The 23570-nt window shown below is 45.1% G+C and overlaps 1 protein-coding gene across 1 annotated transcript in view; it reads left to right on the top strand.

Moving 5' to 3' along the window:
• Positions 1-23570, top strand: part of PAH (phenylalanine hydroxylase) — a 107217-nt gene that overhangs the window by 8515 nt on the left and 75132 nt on the right. The window contains exon 3 of the mRNA XM_056569885.1: positions 2422-2605. Within this exon, the coding sequence (XP_056425860.1) occupies positions 2422-2605 (184 nt within the window). The remainder of the gene's footprint in view (positions 1-2421; positions 2606-23570) is intronic.

The following is a 23570-nucleotide window of genomic DNA, read 5'->3' on the forward strand; positions in this document are numbered from 1 at the left end:
TTATTTCCAGTGCTATTTAGATAAAGACTAAGCATGTTCTGATCTTTTGCATTCAAGATTATTTGGAGTTAACATCCTGGTTTCAGTATTACCAAACATATATTTAAAGTAATGCTAGATTAGTATAGTATCACATAATGTTTAGTATTTACGAGATAGTGAAGGAGAAATAATCCAAGATGGATAAATTATTCTGTATCAATTAGGTATGGAGGTACTGTAAGGGTATGTTCACACTGAGTGATGTCAGGCAGAATCCATGTTGAATTTGACATGTGTTCTGCTTTTAATCCAGTGCGGATTCAGATGGTTATCATTTCAATGGGATTTCCCCAACCATCACACACACATAATAATTTCAGTGTGTAATTCCATTTGTGTCTATACTCGTCCAATGGCCGTTACCGGGGTATGACGCGGGCTCCCGACTCGAGCCTGCGTCATACCGGCCAGCCCCCAGCTGATTCTTGTAGCTGGGGGCCGGCGTTAATAGCCGACATGCGGCGATCGCCACGGCCGGCTATTAACCCTTTAGATCGCCGCTGTCAAAGTTGACAGCGGCGTCTAAAGGTGCCTGTATTAAGTCCCTGGTGGTCCAGTGGGATGTATCGCCCCCCCCGCAGCACGATCGCGGGGGAGCGATCCACTACTGAGGTAGCCTGAGGGCTTACCTCTCCTGCTGCGGCGGCTGTTCGTTCCGGTGCTCTGAATGATAAAGCCTGGCAGGGCCAGGCTTTATCAATCGAGCGCAGAGCACGCAGATCATTGTGGTTTTATGAAACCACAATGATCTGTATGAGGAATCTAATGATTCCTCCTAAAAGTCCCCTAAGGGGACTAAAAGTGTAAAAAAAAAAAAGTTTAAAAAAAGTTTAAAAACACACACATTAACCCCTTCCTTATTAAAAGTTTAAATCACCCCCTTTTCCCAAATTCCATATAAAAAATATGTAACCATAAGAAAAATAAACATATGTGGTATCGCTGCGTGCGTAAATGTCTGAACTATAAAAATATATCATTAATTAAACCGCACGGTCAATAGCGTACACGCAAAAAAATTCCAAAGTCCAAAATAGCGTATTTTTGGTCACTTTTCATACCATAAAAAAAGGAATAAAAAGCGATCAAGAAGTCCAATCAAAATAAAAATGGGACCGATTAAAACTTCAGATCACAGCGCAAAAAATGAGCCCTCACGTGGAAAAATAAAAAAGTTACAGGGGTCAGAAAAGGACAATTTTAAATGTATACATTTTCCTGCATGTAGTTATGATTTTTTCCAGAAGTACGACGAAATCAAACCTATATAAGTAGGGGATCATTTTAATCGTATGGACCTACAGAATAAAGATAAAGTGTCATTTTTACCGAAAAATGTACTGTCTAGAAACAGAAGCCCCCAAAATTTACAAAATGGTGTTTTTTCTTCAATTTTGTCGCACAATGATTTTTTTTCCATTTCGCCATAAATGTTTGTGTAAAATGACTGATGTCATTCCAAAGTAGAATTGGTGGTGCAAAAAATAAGCCCTCATATGAATTTTTAGGTGCAAAATTGAAAGGGTTATGATTTTTAAAAGGTAAGGAGGAAAAACCGAAAGTGTAAAAACAGAAAAATGCTTGGTCCTTAAGGGGTTAAGCAGAATCAGTTAGGAAACATCTCATTGAAGTCAATGGGACTTTTCACTCAAAATCTGCAACATTCTGCATGGAGCAGAAACGGAATATAAGCTTGGAAATTTCAGAATGGCCTTAAGGCGAGGTCACAAGTACTTAAAGGGCTTCTCCACCCCTAGTAATCTTATCCCCTATCCAAAGAATAGGGAATAATATTTCTGATGGCAGGGCGTCCGGCCACTGGGAACCCCCGCGATCTCCAGGCCGGCACCCCAGCATTCTCAACGTTTATTTTCAGAATGCCGGCTTTGGTCGGCAGTAATTATGATGTCACCCCATGTCCCCTCCATTCATGGGAGGGAGCGTGACGGCTGTGGTCACACCAACCAACCTCCCGCGATCACACATCTTATGCCCTATCCTTTGGATAGACGATAAGATGTCTAGGGGCGGAGTACCCCCTTAAAGAGGTTGTCATATCCGGTCATCCCTTTCTAATAATCAGTTAACAAAGACAAGCTGTGAGCGGCCAATCTTTAATAAGGGATTTAAAAAATGTTCTTAAAAAGAACATTTCTACACAATGATAATGCAAAGAGGTTTTCCATTGCAATCAGATTGCTAATTTCACCTTCTGTAGGTTCTGAAAATTGTGAGCTAAAATTTCCTTGGTTGGATACTATGGGCAACACATCCATTCACACAGGTTTTTCTCATTTTGACCCCACTATGTTTGTACATTCAGTGTCAGGATTTCTTATTTCCCATTAAGTAACCTGCATCCTCTGTTTCATTTTTTAGGAGAGAGGTATTAGTCTGACCCACATAGAGTCCAGACCTTCCAGACTCAACAAAGATGAATACCAGTTCTTCATTAACTTGGACAATAAGAGTACTCCAGTCCTGGATGATATTATGAGATGTCTGAGGCAAGACATAGGAGCTACTGTGCATGAACTGTCCCGAGACAAGAAGAAGGATGCTGGTAAGAACTTAGTGTTACTTCTCCTTTTATTGCTACCTGTTGCACTTACAAACATTATCTGAATATATATATACCTCTTGGGTCCACCACTGGGGATTCCCATGACCTCCCTGTTGCACCCGGTGTTCGTTTAGAGCGTCGGATGTGCGCAGGAGGCTTGTGATGTCACGGCCATGCCCCCTCAATGCAAGTCTATGAGAGGGGGCGTGACTGCTGTCCCATAGACTTGCATTGAGGGGGCGTGGTCGTGACATCACAAGCGGGCATGACCGTGACATCACGAGCCTGCGCCCCACATCACCAGTCATCCGGCATGGAGCAAAGTTCGCTCCGTGCACCAGATGTCTGGAGTGCTGCAGCCCAGATCATGGGGGTCCCCAGCAGCGGGACTCCTGCGATCAGACATCTTATCCCCTATCCTTTGGATAGGGGATAAGATGTCTACAGGTGGAGTACCCCTTTAATACTTTCGTTTATAGCTGAGGAAAAGGGTGCACAGAAGAAAAAATGTTGCAAAGAGGTGGTGATACCTGGGTGAAGGCAATATTTGAAGAAAAAAGCAAGAGAGGACACATGAGATGGAAGAGAGGGTCTAGGGTGATCTCATTAAAAAGAGGGGCTTGTATGTTTGAAGTGGGAGCAACAGCATAGCCATTGGGGTGCAGATGAGGCTGTTAAACTCATATCCTGGAACTTTAAGTTATGCCTCGGGGTGGCAAATAATATTTGAGGGAGGAGGAAAGATGAACCTGGCCAAACAAAAGAAGAAGAAACAACTTGGAGGGGGAAGGTTTTTATTAGGAGATCCTGTGGAGGTGGAGAAACTAATAAAATGATCTTGAGGGGGAAATACATCTTTATGTAATGGTACTGAGCGTGAATCCTTGGAAAACTAGACATTGAATTTCTCAATTCAGCACAACTTTAGTTCAAATGGAGCCATTGGGCAGTACACTAAGCAAAACTCTAAGGTTAAGTTCAGGGCGTATTTTAAAATATGCACGATTATCCCAGAATATATTTCTGCAATCAGTGTAAATGCATCCACAAAATAATACATCCGCATTTTTACGGGAAAATTTGTGCGTAAACTTAAATATGCTCCAAAAAATGTTGCTGTGTGAACCAACCACCAGGATGCTCTCCTCTCTCCTACCCTTGGAAACTGCTCCCCTCGCAGCTCCTTATCTTGGCTGTAATACTTTAAAGGCCGCCCCCTTGTGACATCACGCACGCCCCCCTCAACGCCCCCTTCCCATAGACTTTCGTTGAGGGGGCGAGCGTGTAGTCACGAACATTGAAGCCTGCACACAGCGTTCGGAGTAATAAACTTCCAGACGCTGTGAGCGGAGCTCCGGAAGGCAGGGCAGCGGAGAACCCCTTTAAAGGAAAACTGTCAGCTTGCTCCCCCCCCCCCCCCCGCACTAACCAGTGGTACTGGCTGGTAGTGCAGGGGACGCTGATCAGTTTGATGCCTACCGTGCCCGGATCCGCCCCGCTGTTCGGCCGAAATCTTCGATCTTCTGTATATGCTAATTAGGTGCTAACTGGCACAGGCGGGGTAACTGGCACTCTGATGTCAGCGCTGCTAGCCCGCAGCGCCGTTCAGCTCATCAATATTCCTTCCTCCGCCTCCCCCTCTTCATTACAGAGCAGGGAGAGGCGGAGGGAGGGGAAGAATATTGATGAGCTGGGCAGCACTGCGGACTAGCGGCGCTGACATCAGAGTGCCAGTTACCCTGCCTGTGCCAGTTAGCACCTTATAAGAATATACAGAAAGACAAAGTTTTCAGCCAAACGGCGGGGCGGATCCGGGCACGGTAGGCATGAAACTGATCAGTGTTCCCCGCACTACCAGCCAGTACTGTTGGTTAGTGCGGGGGGAGCAAGCTGACAGTTTTCCTTTAATAGTCCGGTCTATAAAACAGGCATCGTTGCTGTAGTCAGCTCCTGTCCCTAGGTCATGCATTGCACAACTAGAAGTTATTTTTTGCAGCCAGACTAGTCAGTGAGCAACATGTTCTTCCCTCACATGGTGGCCTGAGCACAGCCCTTCCCATATGCACCATTATTACAGAGCTCTATAACAAGCCCCTAAACTACACAGTCCAGCAGCATGGCGTTCAAAGCTAGAACCTCCCTACTGATATGCTGAGAATAAAGGGTGACTATTAAATAATCTTACACATGGTGCCAGCTAAGTAAAAGCCCACACTGCTTACAGTACACTGCTCAAAAAAATAAAGGGAACACTTAAACAACACAATGTAACTCCAAGTCAATCACACTTCTGTGAAATCACACTGTCCACTCAGGAAGCAACACTGATTGACAATCAATTTCACATGCTGTTGTGCAAATGGAACAGATAACAGGTGGAAATTATAGGCAATTAGCAAGACACCCCCAATAAAGGAGTGGTTCTGCAGGTGGTGATCACAGACCACTTCTCAGTTCCTATGCTTCCTTGCTGATGTTTTGGTCACTTTTGAATGCTGGCCGTGCTTTCACTCTAGTGGTAGCATGAGACGGAGTCTACAACCCACACAAGTGGTTCAGGTAGTGCAGCTCATCCAGGATGACAAATCAATGCGAGCTGTGGCAAGGTTTGCTGTGTCTGTCAGTGTAGTGTCCAGAGCATGGAGGTGCTACCAGGTGACAGGCCAGTACATCACGAGACGTGGAGGAGGCCGTAGGATGGCAACAACCCAGCAGCAGGACCGCTACCTCCGCCTTTGTGCAAGGAGGAGCACTGCCAGAGCCCTGCAAAATGACCTCCAGCAGGCCACAAATGTGCATGTGTCCACTAAAACGGTCAGAAACAGACTCCATGAGGGTGGTATGAGGGTCCAACATCCACAGATGGGGGTAGTGCTTACAGCCCAACACCATGCAGGACGTTTGTCATTTGCCAGAGAACACCAAGATTGGCAGATTCGCCAGTAAAATTATCCTACTCTGCCCCCCGACATGTTTCGCTACTAAGTAGCTTCATCAAGAGGCCCGCCACCTCTTGATAAAGCTACTTAGTAGCGAAACATGTTGAGGGGGGCAGAGTAGGATAATTTTAATTAGGAATAGCGCTGTTGCCCTGTAATATAACTGAATGTGACCTGCAGGCACACTCAGCTTCTCTTTGCAAGCGAATTAGCACAAAGCAACAGAGATATTTGTGCAAAAATAAGACTACTTGACAGCAATACAATAAGGGTACTCAGCACTATTGGTTTTTATTTTGTGTAGAAAATTATTAAAGCTTATGGGAATTTTATTAGAAAAAAAGTATATGGGAAACTAGGGTGTTATTGGATTTCCCTATTGGGAATCTATTGGAATAAAATAATTAAGTTAACCCTCCATATACTGGTCTAGACCAGTTATGATACTCGTGCTTAGGATTGCGCGCTTGGTACAGTGGCACCTAAGTAGTGAGGTTCCAGCAGTTGCGAGTGAAATTATTATTTTTTTGTTCGTGAATATATCTGATTCTTATGCAGGTGGTCTAATAGTATTGGGGTATACAGAAATGCCAAATGCGATTCGATGGGGTCCCCTTCCTCTGTAGCGGCGTTTAGCCTATACACCGCTACTGAGGAAGGGGACCCCCCCCCCGATAAGCTGTATACCCCAATACTATTAGACCACCTGCATATGAACTTTCATATATATTCAGCAACAAATAATTATTTTTTTCACTCGCAACTGCTGGAACCTCACTACTTAGGTACCACTTCACCAGGACACCACCACACCCCTCTGCACTCACCACCAACCACTGCTACCAACTACAGCCACTTCCATCACGGCTGGACGCAACTCCGTGCCATCCTGCAGCAAGATCAGATAGCGACAAGCAGTACTCTCCGAGGCCGCAGACTAACATTTCGGGCCAGATGCATGTCCGTGCCAGTCTGCAAGCATTAGAAAGAACAGCTCTTTGCATCGCTGTACTGCTACCCAGACCACATATCTGCTTTGAAAGCTTGGGGACCTCGCTATATTTGCCGGCTGTCGGGTGGTGAGTGGTGCAGCGCACCAACTGTCTCATATGTTTACCTTTGCTTAACTTACCTATCTGATTACATCATAGACTATATATACATTTTTATGCAGGCGGTCTTTCATTGGACTTAATACTTATTTTTATCATCTTTTTACTCTCATCATTTATTGCTAATTCATATGTATGTATCTCGTCTGTGGCAAGGGCCCTGCTATAGACGTGACTTTCAATTAATAGTTTAATAAATATTTTAAGTAAAACTAGCCATATCAGTTATTTATTTATTTTTATTTTAGTAGTACATTTAGTAGTATATGCATACTTAGAGGGCTGTATCCAGTCGTGTAATTTCTCCATTTGTTTTTTGGCACGAAGGGTATCGTGCAACACAGCGACCTCGGCATACATTGTATTTTATAGTGTGAGCCACCCAAAACCCATTTCAATGTTAACACTTAGACATACCTAAGACATACCTTGCACATGATGAAGGTATGATGTGCCCCAACACCTCCCCTGGGGGCAATAAAGCACCTAGTCCGATGTATACCACCTACTTATAATGATATGTTTCAGATAGTACCCAATTGGGAGGTCTCTGGAAAGTACAAGAGTGCTGTGCAGAAAAAATACAACATGAACATGAGCATTTAGAGGCCAAAAACACAGATCCCCCAGAAATTACCCTACACCTACATGTCTGAATCCAGAAAAGAGGATGAAGGGGAAGTACAAGCGTTAGTGGACTGAACCCCACTGTTACGCCGAGCGCTCCGGGTCCCTGCTCCTCCCCGGAGCGCTCGCGGCGTTCCTCTCTCTGCAGCGCCCCGGTCAGACCCGCTGACCGGGAGCGCTGCACTGACACTGCCGGCGGGGATGCGATTCGCTTAGCGGGACGCGCCCGCTCGCGAATCGCATCCCAAGTCACTTACCTGTCCCGGCCCCCGGCTGTCATGTCCTGGCGCGCGCGGCTCCGCTCCTTAGGGCGCGCGCGCGCCAGCTCTCTAAGATTTAAAGGGCCAGTGCACCAATGATTGGTGCCTGGCCCAATTAGCCTAATTAGCTTCCACCTGCTCCCTGGCTATATTACCTCACTTCCCCTGCACTTCCTTGCCGGATCTTGTTGCCTTGTGCCAGTGAAAGCATTTAGTGTTGTCCAAAGCCTGTGTTCCAGATCTTCTGCTATCCTCATTGACTACGAACCTTGCCGCCTGCCCCGACCTTCTGCAACGTCTGACCTTGCCTCTGCCTAGTCCTTCTGTCCCACGCCTTCTCAGCAGTCAGAGAGGTTGAGCCGTTGCCGGTGGATACGACCTGGTTGCTACCGCCGCAGCAAGACCGTCCCGCTTTGCAGCGGGCTCTGGTGAATACCAGTAGCATCTTAGAACCGGTCCACCGACACGGTCCACGCCAATCCCTCTCTGACACAGAGGATCCACATCCAGCTAGCCGAATCGTGACACCCAACCTAGTAGCTTCATGGGACTCCTATGTACTGTAACTGTAGTGATACTGCTGATATATCCATAAGGTAACCACCAACAGTAATCGCCTGTAATTCTGTTAGCATCCATGTGGGAAACATCTCCAAAATTCTTCATTGTTTTAGGGTACCATTAATACTCTGAACAGAGTCAGCCTAGTGCTACATTCTTTATTAACATATTCTACTGTCTTGGTTGTTTAATTCTGCTCCACTAAACCAAAGAACCTGTATCCTAAAATATTTTCAAGCATTAAAGAAACATGAACAAAAATAACCTCAATAACATTTATAGAAAGAAAGTGTTACCTTGCCATTTACTTGTTGAGTAATAATCCTTCTAAAATGGTATATCTTCATCAACTAGGGCTATAACTATAATTGCTTGCAGATTGTTTGCTCTCTGATGTTCCCATTTACTGAACATTCCTTACCAATTACCCTGGTCATGATTAAAGACACATTGTTCGTTTTACTTTTTGCATCATAAATCTTGCTGGAGAATAGTGTATATGGAGGAGATTTATCAAAACCTGTGCAGAGGGAGAGTGGTACAGTTGCCCATAACAACCAATCAGGTTGCTTCTTTCATTTTTAAAGAAGCCTATGAAAAATGAAAGAAGCGATCTGATTGGTTGCCATTGGCAACTGAACCACTTTTCCTTTACACAGGTTTTGATAGATCTCCCCCTATGTGTGTATGTATGTTTTATAGTTGTCATTAAATGAGAACATTATTGGATAGATCAAATAGTGTTTATACCCAGCTTTATGCATACATTTAGTTTTATGCAAATTAAGGGAAATAACAGTCAAGGATCTTTGAGCAAAAAAAAAAAAAAGGGTATTGTGCTTGATGGAGTACAGTGCTTCTTCAGTCTTTAATTTGGTGGGGGCTCAGATCACATGTAACATGGGGTATCACACTACTGTAAATGGTGCTATTAGGCTGGGTCCACACCACATTTCCTTAAATACTGTTCCCGTATACGGCTGGGAGGAGGGGGCGGGGCTTAATCGCGTATTCGGGAACCGTATTTAATGCATGTCTATGAGCCGACCAGAGTGAACCGCAGCCTCCGGTCGGCTTAGTTTTCGGCCTTTCCCAACCGCAGGCAAAAACGTGGTCGGCTCATCGACATGCATTAAATACGGTTCCCGAATTCGGCTGAGTGCGGGCACCACGATTAAGCCCCACCCCCTCCCAGCCGTATACGGGAACCGTATTTAACAAAACGTGGTGTGAACCCAGCCTTAATTTTCTAGTATTACAACATTAACAAAAATATAACATCATATTATATCTCAGAGCTTGACATCTATAAGGTAGTTACTCCCCTGGGGTTACTCTCTGGGGTTTTTACTGTCAAATATTGCCCTTTAGGCTACCTACTTCCACTGGCATCATTAGGCGTTATTAGGGATATCCAAAGATCTTTCCTATTACTATCAGGAAGGATAAGTCTTGGGCCTTTGGGCCTCACTCACAAGGACTCTATTTCACTACCACTCTGACTGTCTACTGGACCCAGACCATTGCTCCTAGTACTATGTCAAATGCACCCACAATCCATGGCACACTATCTAGTCCACACTTAAGTCCTACTTATCCAGGCCATTCTATAGGTTTTCAGGACAACCACAACCCACTTCCATTATCTGTGGACAATGGACTTCCTTTATAGTCCATAATCAGGACTTAAAGGGGTACTCCGGTGAAAACCTTTTTTCTTTTAAATCAACTGGTGGCAGAAAGTTAAACATATGTGTAAATTACTTCTATTAAAAAATCTTAATCCTTCCAGTACTTATTAGCTGCTGAATGCTACAGAGGAAATTCCTTTCTTTTTGGAACACTGATGACATCACGAGCACAGTGCTCTCTGCTGACATCTCTGTCCATTTTAGCAACCATGCATAGCAGATGTATGCTAAGGGCAGCATGGTGGCTCAGTGGTTAACACAGCTGCCTTGCAGTGCTGGGGACTTGGGTTCAAATCCCACTAAGGACAACAATAAATAAAGCGTTATTATTATAATAACGTCAGCAGAGAGAACTGTGCTCGTGATGTCATCAGAGAGCATTCCAAAAAGAAAAGAATTTCCTCTGTAGTATTCAGCAGCTAATAAGTACAGGAAGGATTAAGACTTTTTAATAGAAGTAATTTACAAATATGTTTAACTTTCTGCCACCAGTTGATTTAAAAGAAAAAAGGTTTTCCCCGGAGCACCCCTTTAAGTACAGCCTATCCCAGGTTTGAGTAGTGCCCACTACAGGTTACTTTTACAGGGCTGCTTTTGTTCTCACAGCTACAGTGGACTAGCTACTAACAGGCAAACAGTGAACTCACAGAACACTGTAAGCCTTCCATTTCAGACTTTAAAGGGGTACTCCCGTGTAAAACTTTTGCCAGAAAGTTAAACAGATTTGTAAATCACTTCTATTAAAACATCTTAATCCTTCCAGTACTTTTTAGGGGCTTTTTACTAAAGAGAAATCCAAAAAAAGAAATGCATTTCCTCTGATGTCATGACCACAGTGCTCTCGGCTGACCTCTGCTGTCCATTTTAGGAACTGTCCAGAGCAGCATATGTTTGCTATGGGGATATTCTCCTGCTATGGACAGTTCCTAAAATGGACAGCAGAGGTCAGCAGAGAACACTGTGGTCATGACATTAGAGGAAATGCATTTCTTTTTTGGATTTCTCTTTAGTATACAGCCTCTAAAAAGTACTGGAAGGATTAAGATGTTTTAATAGAAGTCATTCACAAATCTGTTTAACTTTCTGACAACAGTTGATTTAAAAAAAAAAAAGTTTTACACGGGAGTACCCCTTTAATAAAAAAGCTGCAAGAATACCTGGTGATTGCACCGTTCCTTTCTTTACTTTAAAATTATATGGATTTATGACGTTGTCTATTACGGAACACACCTCCCAGATGTACAGACTAGAGGACTTGCTAAAAGAGTTATCAGCAGTTATTGAACGTTTTTTCATTGCCGGACACCCAAGTCTCTTTCTGTTGCCACTCTAAGACTGTTCGTACACTTTCTATAACTATTGACTAAACAGCAATTGTTCGCCCGACCTCCCCATACACAAGAACGTTCGTCACGCAGAAAGTTCATATTTCCTCTATGGGGAGGGAAAAGATAAGCCACAGCTGGACAACTCTGGCCACAACCTATCTCTCTTTCTCTTGCTAGTGAAAATCCAACATGTCTGACCCTTCCTTCCACCAACATCATCTGTTGGTGGAGAATTGGGAGGCCACCATGCACTTTATACACTTTTATTCTGAAATGTATGGACACATTTAATACTCATATAGCCCACCCTGCCAGACAACCACTGTCCTTCTTGACCCATGGTCCTCCATTGGCATGCCTAAAATGTACTGTACCAGTGTGAAAGTTACGAGGTGATCCACGAGCCTACCCACCATGACATCAGTGCTGTATTCATGTTATGGATTTCTCCTAAAATAGCTAGCTACCATATGCTTATCCTAGGGTTGATATCAGGGCTCTCTGCTCTGCAGGACAAACCATGAATGAATAAATACATAACTATATAAATATATATATATATATATATATATATATATATATATATATATATATAAGAAAATATACAAGTAACTATTCAACATGAAATACAATAATTATGTCTTTTCCATGACATAAATATTATTTCTAGACATTCTGTGTTACATAAAGGCATTACAAATGTCAAACAGTATTATCATTCAGGACCAAGAACACATACTCTATTTATCCACAATTGCCTAATGTTCTGCTTTAAAGGGTACCTATCATCAAATAAACTTTTGATACATTTTAGATTAAAGAATGTTGAATAACTTTCCAATAGCATGTTAATGAAAAATATGCTTCTTTCTATTGTATTTTTCCCGATCAGTCCTGTCATCAAGCATTTCTGACTCATGCTGGAGTCCTAAACACTCAGAGCTGCCAGCCTGCTTTGTTCACAGCCAAACAGGCTGTGAACAAAGCAGGCTGGCAGCTCTGAGTGTTCTCCTTAGTGAACAAAGCAGACTGGCAGCTCGTAGTGTTTAGGACTCCAGCATGAGTCTTAAATGCTTGCTGCCAGGACTGGTAGGGAGACCCCTAGTGGTCATTTCTTCAAAGTGGAAAATGAAATAGAAAGAAGCATATTTTTTTAATAACATGCAATTGTACAGTTATTCTGCATACATTAATCTATAATATATCAAAAGTTTTTTTGATGAGAGGTACCCTTTAACTGGATTATACATACGGGCTGCAGTATACAGGATTTATTAACACTATCCTCTAACTAGACTGGATCACGTCCCTTGCTTATAAGTACATATATATTGTATAAATGCATAAGGAGCAGTATATTCAGAGAGTGAACTGTATATTCTCCCTTGCAGGAATGTTTGAACATATTCAATTATTTTGTCAAATTCCTGAATACTATGCACTCACCACATAAACCTGGTCACTCGGCTCCCATCTCGGGTCGCTCCTCCGGAGGGATCTTCAAGACAGCATGGGGCGCTCAGCGCCCCACGCTGTCTTGAAGATCCCTCCGGAGGAGCGACCCGAGATGGGAGCCGAGTGACCAGGTTTATGCGGTGAGTGCAGGATGCCCGTCCTTTTCTTCATTTTATCTATTGATGACTTCTGTTTCAATTGTCCTAGCACCGCCGTGTATTGTTTGTACTGGTCTCCAGCCTAGTGTGAGTATATCCATCTCGTGGTGATAGAGAATTTAGGGTATCGGCGCCACTTTTTGGTTCTTTTGTTTGGAGACTATTCATTCTGTATCAATTTGCTAACCACTAGCTGTCATTGCACAGGTGTACTGGTTTTAGATACTTTTCTTATTTCATCAATAGTGTTGAGCAGCATAGGCCATATTCGAATTTGCGATATTTCGCGAATATATAGACGAATATTCGTCATATATTCGGTAAATTCGCATATTCGTAATATTCGCGTTATATTTTCGCATATGCGAAAATTTCGCAAATGCGAAAATTTGCATATGCTAAAATTAGCATAAATGTAAATTTGCATGTGCGAAAATTTGCATATGCGAAAGTTTGCATAAGCGAGAATTCGCATATGCGGAAATTAGCATATGCAAATGATCCCATATGCGAAAATTCGTATGCCAGTCTCACACAGTAGTTTTAGAGCCTTCTTTAGACCACACAAGCTGGAAGCAAAGAGGGATGATCACTGTGATGTGTACTGTGAAAAAAAAAAATACAATATTCGTAATTACGAATATATAGTGCTTCATTCGCGAAGATTTGCGAATATGCGATATTCGCAAATAAAATTTGCATTGCGAATATTCGCAAGCAACACTATTCATCAATGGAAAGGAGACTTGGTGTTGATGAAGTTGTGTTTCAGGATAATAATGCATATTGCCAGAGAGCAAAGAGTGTTAAAATGTTTCTTCAGAAAATACATAGATTTGAATACAATAAAAAATTTATGTGGAAATTAAAAAATTGGTCCAGGACAAGAATCTGTACAGCAAACCTGAATTATTCCCTAAGTCTTTTTCCTGTATCGATCTGGAAAAACATTTACCATTCAAATATTTTCCTTACATTTATTTGTGGGATGTTTCTTGAAATCAAAATGTTAAAGGGAGCCTGTTGCCTGATTTATGCCGCCGAGACTTGGGTAAGTAGTTAAAGGGTTACTCCGGTCGAAAACTTTTTATTTTTTATTTTTTTATTATCTGGTGCCAGAAAGTTAAACCGTTTTGTAAATTACTTCAATTAAAAAATCTTAAACCTTCCAGTACGTATTAGCTGCTGAACACAACAGAGGAAATTATTTTCTTTTTAGAACACATTGCTCTCTGCTGACATCTCTGTCCATTTTAGGAACTGACTATAGCAGCATAAGTGTGCTATGGGGATTTTCTCCTACTCTGGACAGTTCTTAAAATGGACAGAGGTGTCAGCAGAGAGCACTGTGCTCATGATGTCAGCAAAGAGCTCTGTGTTCCAAAAACAAAATAATTTCCTCTGTAGTATTCAGCAGCTAATAAGTACTGGAAGGATTAAGTTTTTTTTAATTGAAGTAATTTACAAATCTGTTTAACTTTCTGGCACCAGTTGATTAAAAAAAAAAATTCCACCGGATTACTCCTTTAAGGTAGTTCACGGTAGCTCTTCTATACCCCGCCTGTCCTCTCTCTATACACAGAGGACCGGGGTGTGCTCCTCCCATGACTATTTACCTGTGTCTAAGATTCTTTTTTAACAAGGATTTCTCTAAAACACGTAAGCGTTTAGGAGTGAATTATAGTGTTTGGGGACCCCGCTCAAGTCACCTGTTTAATGCTGCCTGTGGTTTTGGCAGCATAAAACAGATAACAGGGTTTTTAAAAGTTATATGTGGGTTGTGTGTATTAGGCACAAAGTATACGAGTTGGGTGACCATCCTAAGTATGGTGATTTCATCATTTGTGACAGGGGTTGTAAGTGACAAAAAAAAAAGCTAAATTAATACACAGTACATACTCCATACTACAGCATAAACATTTACAACTTTAGCAAGGCTACATTGTGCAATGTGAGAACAATGTGAGGAAATGATGTAAAACCACAAATAACACCACATAAAACCACAAATAAATATGAATTGTTCTAAATGATAAACGCTGTTACAGCTTAATATACACTAACCCAAACTGCAGCATACACTGCAACCCCCACACTACACTTAACAGCCCCAGTAAGCTTATGTTCACACTGCGGAATCTCCGCTCACTGAATTCAGCGAGTGGAGATTCCGTCTGGCAGCCGCCACCGAAAATACTTCGGCGATAGAACCGCGTGGCACTGCTCCGTCACCATTGACATCTATACAAACTTCCGCGCAAAGAATGAACATGTTCTTTCTTTGCGCAGAACAATTTCAGCTGCGGAATTGTCCCCCGCTGAAATTCCGAAGTGTGAACGGGTCTCGCGGAAAACCCATTCACACTGATGGTAACGTTCACTGCGCGGAATTCCGCTCATGGAACTTCACAGGAACTCTGCAGTGTGAAAATACCCTAATGCTGGCCAAAATAATTGTATGACCTGAGGCCTTGTGCTTATCATAGTCATGGACCTTTTTTGTAGCTTGTAGATATATTCAATTTAGGATACGTTAACATCAAGTTTTCTCTGCACGTTAAAAGTATATTTGGCCACCTGTCAAAAAGGCTTGCTAATACCGTGATGCACTAAGTTTAAAGCGCAACTGTCATGAAATCTGGGTGCAATAACCTGCACACAGCCTTTGTACTGTGAGCAGGTGGTGGGTATAGCAATGTTTTTACCTAATATTTGCAGGCTTTCATGACCCCAAAAAATGCTTTTGATCAAAGCCACTGATGGTCGGATAGGCGTGGCGCAAGCTAAACGATGCCCCGCCACCGCCACGCCCACCCCCTGTATGTCAGCACTGGGACCGCTGTGTGAGTGACACAGGTCCCAGTGCATGCGCCCTTCAGCTAACCTTTTTGGCTGGTTATTATACTCATGCCTGTTATCTTCTTCTCTCTGGCGGAGACGCGCACGCAAGCAGGACAGTTCCCGATACTAGGGGCAGAGAGGGAGTGCGCTCTCTGCACCTAGCACTGCGCAGGCGCACTGAGGAGGAAGACAGTGGTGGGAGCAAGTGCTCGCTGGGGGAGCACACGTTAGATAAGCTGAAGGGCGCATGCGCTGGGACCTGTGTGTCAATCACACAGCGGTCCCTGCGCTGACATACAGGGGGTGGGCATGGCGGCGGGGCATCGCGTACCTCGCGCCATGCCCATCCGACCATTAGTGGCTTTGATCAAAAGCATTTTTTGGGGTCAAGAAAGCCTGCAAATATTAGGTAAAAACATTGCTATACAAACCACCTGCACACAGTACAAAGGCTATTGCACCCAGATTTCATGACAGTTGCTCTTTAATGGACTTAAAGGGGTACTTCCCTGAAAAACATTTTTTTTAAATCAACTGGTGCCAGAAAGTTAAACAGATTTGTAAATTGCTTCTATTTAAAAATCTTAATCCTTCCAGTATTTATCAGCTGCTGTATGCTCCAGAGGAAGTTCTTTTCCTTTCTCTCTGACCACAGTGCTCTCTGCTGACCCCTCTGTCCATGTCAGGAACTGTCCAGAGTAGGAGTAAATCCCCATAGCAAACCGATCCTGCTCTGGACAGTTCCTGACATGGACAGAGGCGTCAGCAAAGAGCACTGTGGTCAGAAAGAAAGAAAATTCAAAAAGAAAAGAACTTTCTCTGTAGTATACAGCAGCTGATAAGTACTGGAAGGATTAAGATTTTTAAATAGAAGTAATTTACAAATCTGTTGAACTTTCTGGCACCAGTTGATTTTTTCCAGCAGAGTACCCCTTTAACTAGTCATATAGGGGTAATTTATCAATGTTTGTTTATATATGTCACGATGCCGGCTGGCAGGTAGTGGATCCCCTGTGCCAGAGAGGGATGGCGTGGACCGTGCTAGTGGACCGGTTCTAAGCCACTACAGGTTTTCACCAGAGCCCGCCGCAAAGCGGGATGGTCTTGCTGCGGCGGTAGTGACCAGGTCGTATCCACTAGCAACGGCTTACCTCTCTGGCTGCTGAAGATGCTGAAGATAGGCGCGGTACAATGGAGTAGGCAGAAGCAAGGTCGGACGTAGCAGAAGGTCGGGGGCAGGCGGCAAGGATCGTAGTCAGGGGCAACGGCAGGAGGTCAGGAACACGGACTAGGAACAGACAAGGAATGCTTTCACTAGGCACAAGTGCAACAAGATCCGGCCAGGGAGTGCAAGGGAAGTGAGGTAATATAGGGAAGTGCACAGGTGATTACCAATAAGCAAATTGGGAAGATTGGGCCAGGCACCATCATTGGTGCACTGGCCCTTTAAATCGCAGAGACCCGGCGCGCGCGCGCCCTAGGGAGCGGGGCCGCGCGCGCCGGGACGGAACCGAGGGAGAGCGAGGCAGGTACGGGGACCGGGGTGCGCATCGCGAGCGGGCGCTACCCGCATCGCGAATCGCACCCCGGCTGAAGGCGGGACCGCAGCGCACCCGGTCAGTGGATCTGACCGGGGCGCTGCAACAACGAAGATGAGGCGAGCGCTCCGGGGAGGAACGGGGACCCGGAGCGCTCGGCGTAACAGTACCCCCCCCCTTGGGTCTCCCCCTCTTCTTGGGGCCAAAGAACCTGAGAAAAAAAAACTCAATTTTTCCAAGAAGAGGTCCGATGCAAATTAGGAGGGGTTCTGTGTGGAAACGTACAAGACAGTCCAATCTTTTATTGTAAAAACAATAGATGTAGAGGGGTCTGGCGAGACTGGTCACAGGAACGTAGAACCTGTTGATGAGAGAGGCCAGAAAAAATTTTCCTGCAGATCCGGAATCCAAGAAGAGCATAGTAGAGAAGGAGAAAGTAGAGGCAGATATCCACACAGGCACAGTAAGGCGTGGAGAAGCAGAGTTGACATCAAGAACTGTGTCACCTTCGTGCGGAGTCAGCGTGCGTCTTTCCAGGCGGGGAGGACGGATAGGACAATCCTTCAGGAAGTGTTCGGTACCGGCATGGTACAGGCAAAGATTCTCCATGCGGCGTCGTGTCCTCTCTTGAGGTGTCAAGCAAGACCGGTCAACATGCATAGCCTCCGCGGCGGGAAGCACAGGAACAGATTGCAGAGGACCAGAGGAGAGAGGAGCCGGAGAGAAAAAACGCTTCGTGCGAACAAAGTCCATATCCAGGCGGAGCTCCAGACGCCATCCGGAAGAACGCATGTCAATGCGAGTGGCTAGATGAATGAGTTCATGTAGGTCAGCAGGAGTCTCTCGTGCGGCCAGAACATCTTTAATGTTGCTGGATAGGCCTTTTTTAAAGGTCGCGCAGAGAGTCTCACTATTCCAGGACAACTCGTAAGCAAGAGCACGGAACTGAATGGCGTACTCGCCAACGGAAGAAACACCCTGGGCCAGGTTCAGCAGGGCAATCTCGGCTGAAGAAGCTCGGGCAGGTTCCTCAAAGACACTTCGAATTTCCGAGAAGAAGGAGTGTACAGAGGCAGTGACGGGGTCATTGCGGTCCCAGAGCGGTGCGGCCCATGACAGGGCTTTTCCAGACAGAAGGCAGAACACGAAAGCCACCTTAGACCTTTCAGTAGGAAACTGGTCCGACATCATCTCCAAGTGCTGGGAACATTGCGAAAGAAAGCCACGGCAATACTTAGAGTCCCCATTAAATTTGTCCGGCAAGGACAGGCGGAGGCTAGGAGTGGCCACTCGCTGCGGAAGGGGTGCAGGAGCTGGCGGAGGAGATGATTGCTGAAGAAGTTGCGAATGTTGGCGCACTTCCGACAGCTGGTGGGTTAGAAGGGCGACCTGTCGGGCGATATCAGAGGCAACTGGCAGGGGATGTTGGTGCAAAATGGTGGACACTTCCGACAGCTGGTGGGTTAGAAGGGCGATCTGTCGGGCGATATCAGAGACAACTGGCAGGGGAACCTCAGCGGGATCCATGGCCGGATCTACTGTCACGATGCCGGCTGGCAGGTAGTGGATCCCCTGTGCCAGAGAGGGATGGCGTGGACCGTGCTAGTGGACCGGTTCTAAGCCACTACAGGTTTTCACCAGAGCCCGCCGCAAAGCGGGATGGTCTTGCTGCGGCGGTAGTGACCAGGTCGTATCCACTAGCAACGGCTTACCTCTCTGGCTGCTGAAGATGCTGAAGATAGGCGCGGTACAATGGAGTAGGCAGAAGCAAGGTCGGACGTAGCAGAAGGTCGGGGGCAGGCGGCAAGGATCGTAGTCAGGGGCAACGGCAGGAGGTCAGGAACACGGACTAGGAACAGACAAGGAATGCTTTCACTAGGCACAAGTGCAACAAGATCCGGCCAGGGAGTGCAAGGGAAGTGAGGTAATATAGGGAAGTGCACAGGTGATTACCAATAAGCAAATTGGGAAGATTGGGCCAGGCACCATCATTGGTGCACTGGCCCTTTAAATCGCAGAGACCCGGCGCGCGCGCGCCCTAGGGAGCGGGGCCGCGCGCGCCGGGACGGAACCGAGGGAGAGCGAGGCAGGTACGGGGACCGGGGTGCGCATCGCGAGCGGGCGCTACCCGCATCGCGAATCGCACCCCGGCTGAAGGCGGGACCGCAGCGCACCCGGTCAGTGGATCTGACCGGGGCGCTGCAACAACGAAGATGAGGCGAGCGCTCCGGGGAGGAACGGGGACCCGGAGCGCTCGGCGTAACAATATATTCCTTTTTTTAGTTATTTTTTTTATTACAATTTTTTTTCTTATTTGCTACTCATCAACTGCTTTCAGCCTTTTCTTTTTTTGCTTTGGTAGTGGCTTTTTCTGCACCATGTCTGAGCTGGAGTAAATTTAGTAGGTTTTTTCATGTAATGCAACTTTTTTGCAACTTTCGCACTTGAGAAATCTCTGACCACTGCAAGTCAAAAATCACTTTTTGCTTTGGTAAGCAAGATTTTTATTTTTTGCTTAGGACACTGCACAATCAAAAAGTCACAGAAAAAAGAGAGTTTTTTTGCGACAATTTTAAGCAAAAAAAAAACCTACGAAATGCTTTGATAAATGTCCCCCATTGTGACTACATTCAGTCCATTTCCTAAGCAAATGCATTCTTTTTGCGGGACTCAGAAGCGCAGAAGATGACCGTTTTGAGTCCCATTAAATGAATGCATGGCCAGGAGCTGTATTGGTAGCACAAGGAGGACTAATACAATATTGGATTGGTGGTTTAGTACTATAGCTGCTAGGTGTATCATTGGTCTGTTTCTTTTTACAGTACATAACATTAATCAGTGGTGTTGCGCTTAAAGTTCTATTCTAGAACTGTTCTATTTTAATGACTGTTAACTATCATCTTTCTTTAGTTCCTGACCAGTGACAAGGACCTTTGTTTAGTCAACATTTCCTATCAATAGCCAACGGACCAATTATATCATTTTTGACCCCTGCCTTAACTTGTTTTCAACTTGGGTGTTCAGCATGCCTCATCAAATACTCCTTTATTCTGAAACATCAGATCAATATTTATTGGTCAAGAGACAACAAGATGCCCTTAGTTTTCACTAGGGGTCGGTGTTAAACCAGCTCCCGGCCTTGATTTATAACTGAGCAGGAAGACATCCTGTCTGTCTAGAGTCAGCCCAGCTCATAGCCGGACTCGGACAGAATGTCACTTATTGGGAAATTCAATTAGTTCCAATTTAGGGAGTACATAGTGGCCTGTATGTCTCATTTTATACTGGAGCTACCGGTCAGACTGTTTTTAGACACAGAAAAGAAAGGCTTCAATGTATTAGTTGACATAATGTTTAATGGAGGCATCCAGCATCAGAAATAGCAACTGACAGCTAAGTGGATTTTCTCAGTAGATATGATGTCATAATTATAAGATGTTTACAACCTGGAAGCAGAAATAACTACTACATAGAAATATTAGAATTGACAGGGAATTATCAGGGGTAATCTCCCACCAAATCCTCAAAACGTACTTACTTAGGAATCTGCACCATAAAAGTCTTCCACTTAATTTCATGGTACAGTATGTTTGACAGCTACATAAAGTAATAACTTGACCCGTCCAGTCTAGGGTCGCCATCTGACCGGTATTTTACCAGCACAGCCGATATTTTGGCCACCCTGCTGGTATTTTTTGTTAAATGCAATGGCCGGTATTTATCCAACCAATCATCCAACTCCCAGAATGTTGCACCATATACTTTACCAGTGTTTCCCAACCAGAGCGCCTCTAGCTTTAGAAAAACTACAACTCCCATCAGCCAACGGCTGTCCAGGCATGCTGGGAAGTGCAGTTTTGCAACAGCTGGAGGCACCCCTGGTTGGTAAAACCGACCTATACTATATACTACTATATAGTCCAACATGCTGGGAGTTGTAGTTTTCATTTGGGGCAGCTGCTGAGCCACAGACTATCAGGGCATGCTGGGAGTTGTAGTTAGTAACTAACTACAATTCCTGAATTTAATTTAAAAATAATCAAATCCTGGACCAGGTGGCGAGGGTGGTGACTGTCTATGCTCCAAATAGCTCTCTGGTCTCATTTCTGATGCGAACCCTAGAGGACTTATCCTCTTTTGCACAGGGTATGCTGCTGTGGGGTGGTGATTTTAACTTAACTCTTCAGCCTCTACTGGACACGTCCACGCAGCATTCAGCCATCTCCAACCGACAACTCAGTAGACTCCGGAAACTATTGCACTCCTTGGAGCTGTGTGATGTGTGGCACCTCCGCATGATAGAGATTACACATTTTACTCCAGCCCCCATGACTCCTATAGTTGTCTAGACTATATTTTCCTGCCTCATATTTATCTACCCCATCTGTCCTCCACTCAGATAGGCAACTTGTTCCTCTCTGATCATGCGCGAGTCTCTTGTACAGTTCAGATTCCCTCGCTCAGCACCCTGCAGTTTACATGACGTCTTAGTGAGTCGCTCCTCCTTGATTCGCAATGCTTGTCTGACCTTAAGTCGACGATAGCTCATTTTCAGTCCGATCATACTATGGACCAGACACAGCTCCCTGTACAATGGGAAGACCTTGAATGCGTTTTGAGAGGAGTATTAATAGGCCATGGCTCCCGTCTTAAAAAGGCGAAAGCAGACAAATTGAAGTGCCTTTTTGAGACACTGAATTCACTGGAAGCTCAACATAAGAAGTCCCAACAGGAATATTCTTTGAGAGCCCTAATTAAAACACATCATGACATCTGCGCTCTGCTGAATGATCGGTTCAAACTATTTAGGCAGCGATGCTCTAGGGCCTTATAGAAACATAGAATGTGTCGGCAGATAAGAACCATTTGGCCCATCTAGTCTGCCCAATAATCTGAATCCTATCAATAGTCCCTGGCCCAATCTTATATAAAGGATAGCCTTGTGCTTATCCCCTGCATGTTTAAACTCCTTCACTGTATTTGCAGTGACCACTTCTGCAGGAAGGCTATTCCATGCATCCACTACTCTCTCAGTAAAGTAATACTTCCTGATATTACAGCATAAACCTTTGCCCCTTCTAATTTAAAACTATGTCCTCTTGTGGTAGTTTTTCCCTTCAATCGTCACACCTCAAGGGGGGGAAATCGTACCTCACTAGTGAGATCCTGAAGGCCTTTGAAAGTTACTATACCGTCAGTCGCCAGCCCCTGATGCTTCTCTCTCTCTCGATGCCGAAAAGGCCTTCGATCGGATGGAGTGGGGGTTCCTGGAGGCCTCCCTGCTGCAGATAGGCCTAGATCCCTCAATGTTGGGGTGCATAGTGGGCCTGTATAGAGACCTGCAAGCCTGTGTGAGAGTTAACGGCTCCCTCTCCTCTCCCATCCCCATCCGCAATGGCACGAGGCAGGGATGTCCGCTCTCCCCCCTTCTCTATGTTCTCTGTATGGGACACTTCCTGAATGCTCTTCGCTTGGACCCCGATGTTTCGGGTTTCCTTCGGGGGGGGGGGGGAACGAGCACCTCTGTTCTGCATTTGCGGATTATTTACTTCTTTACATCTCCTCCCCCCATACCTCTGTGCCAGCGATTTCCCATGCCATCCAATTGTACTCCCACTTTAGCAACCATAAGGTCAACATGTCCAAGAGTGTGGCCTTCAACGTTACCCTCCCTGCACCTGAGGTGAAGCGGCTTTAACTGGAACACCCATTTCGCTGGAACCCCACATCAATTAAATATCTGGGGGTTCAAGTCCCGACAAACCCTCTTGATAGCTTTGTACTTAATTTCCCACCCCTAATAGCGACTATAGAAGGTGACCTGAAGAAATGGACCTCTGGAACCTTTTCCTGGCTGGGCAGGGCTAGCATTCTAAAAATGAATGTTATATCGCGCCTACTATACCTCTTTCAGGCGGTCCCTGTAGCCATCCCCATCCCCTTTTTTAAGTGGTTGGATAAACAGTTTTGAGCATTCATCTGGGCGGGGAGACCATTGAGAATAGACAAGCAGATCTTGACCCAACATAAGCAAGCGGGTCGACTGGTAGTTCCTGACTGCAAAGCCTACTATATGGCTGCCACGCTGGCCAGATTCTTGGACTTCTTCCATGGTCGCACCTCAAAGAGATGGGTGGGGGTTGAGGTGAGTGCAACTAGTTTTGAGATCATGTCCTTCCTATGGCTGCTCCCCGGGGCAATCCCGACAAGGATACAGCTGGAACTACCGTGGGTTACCAGGGAGTTGGTCAGACTCTGACTCACGGTTCTCACAAAGTGCGTCAGAGTCTGAGACTTGCTAGGTCACTCCTGCCTTTCGAACAGATGTGCGCCTCCGCCTCCCGGGCCATCAGGACGGTATCTCAGATCTATGGGCTCCTCATGGATAGGGCCACTCAGAGGCCACCCCCGTTTGTGGCAGCCTGGGAGTCGTATTTGCAGACTACTTTCGCTCG

This window comes from Hyla sarda, chromosome 4, assembly GCF_029499605.1.
Source record: "Hyla sarda isolate aHylSar1 chromosome 4, aHylSar1.hap1, whole genome shotgun sequence".
Taxonomy (NCBI): domain Eukaryota; kingdom Metazoa; phylum Chordata; class Amphibia; order Anura; family Hylidae; genus Hyla; species Hyla sarda.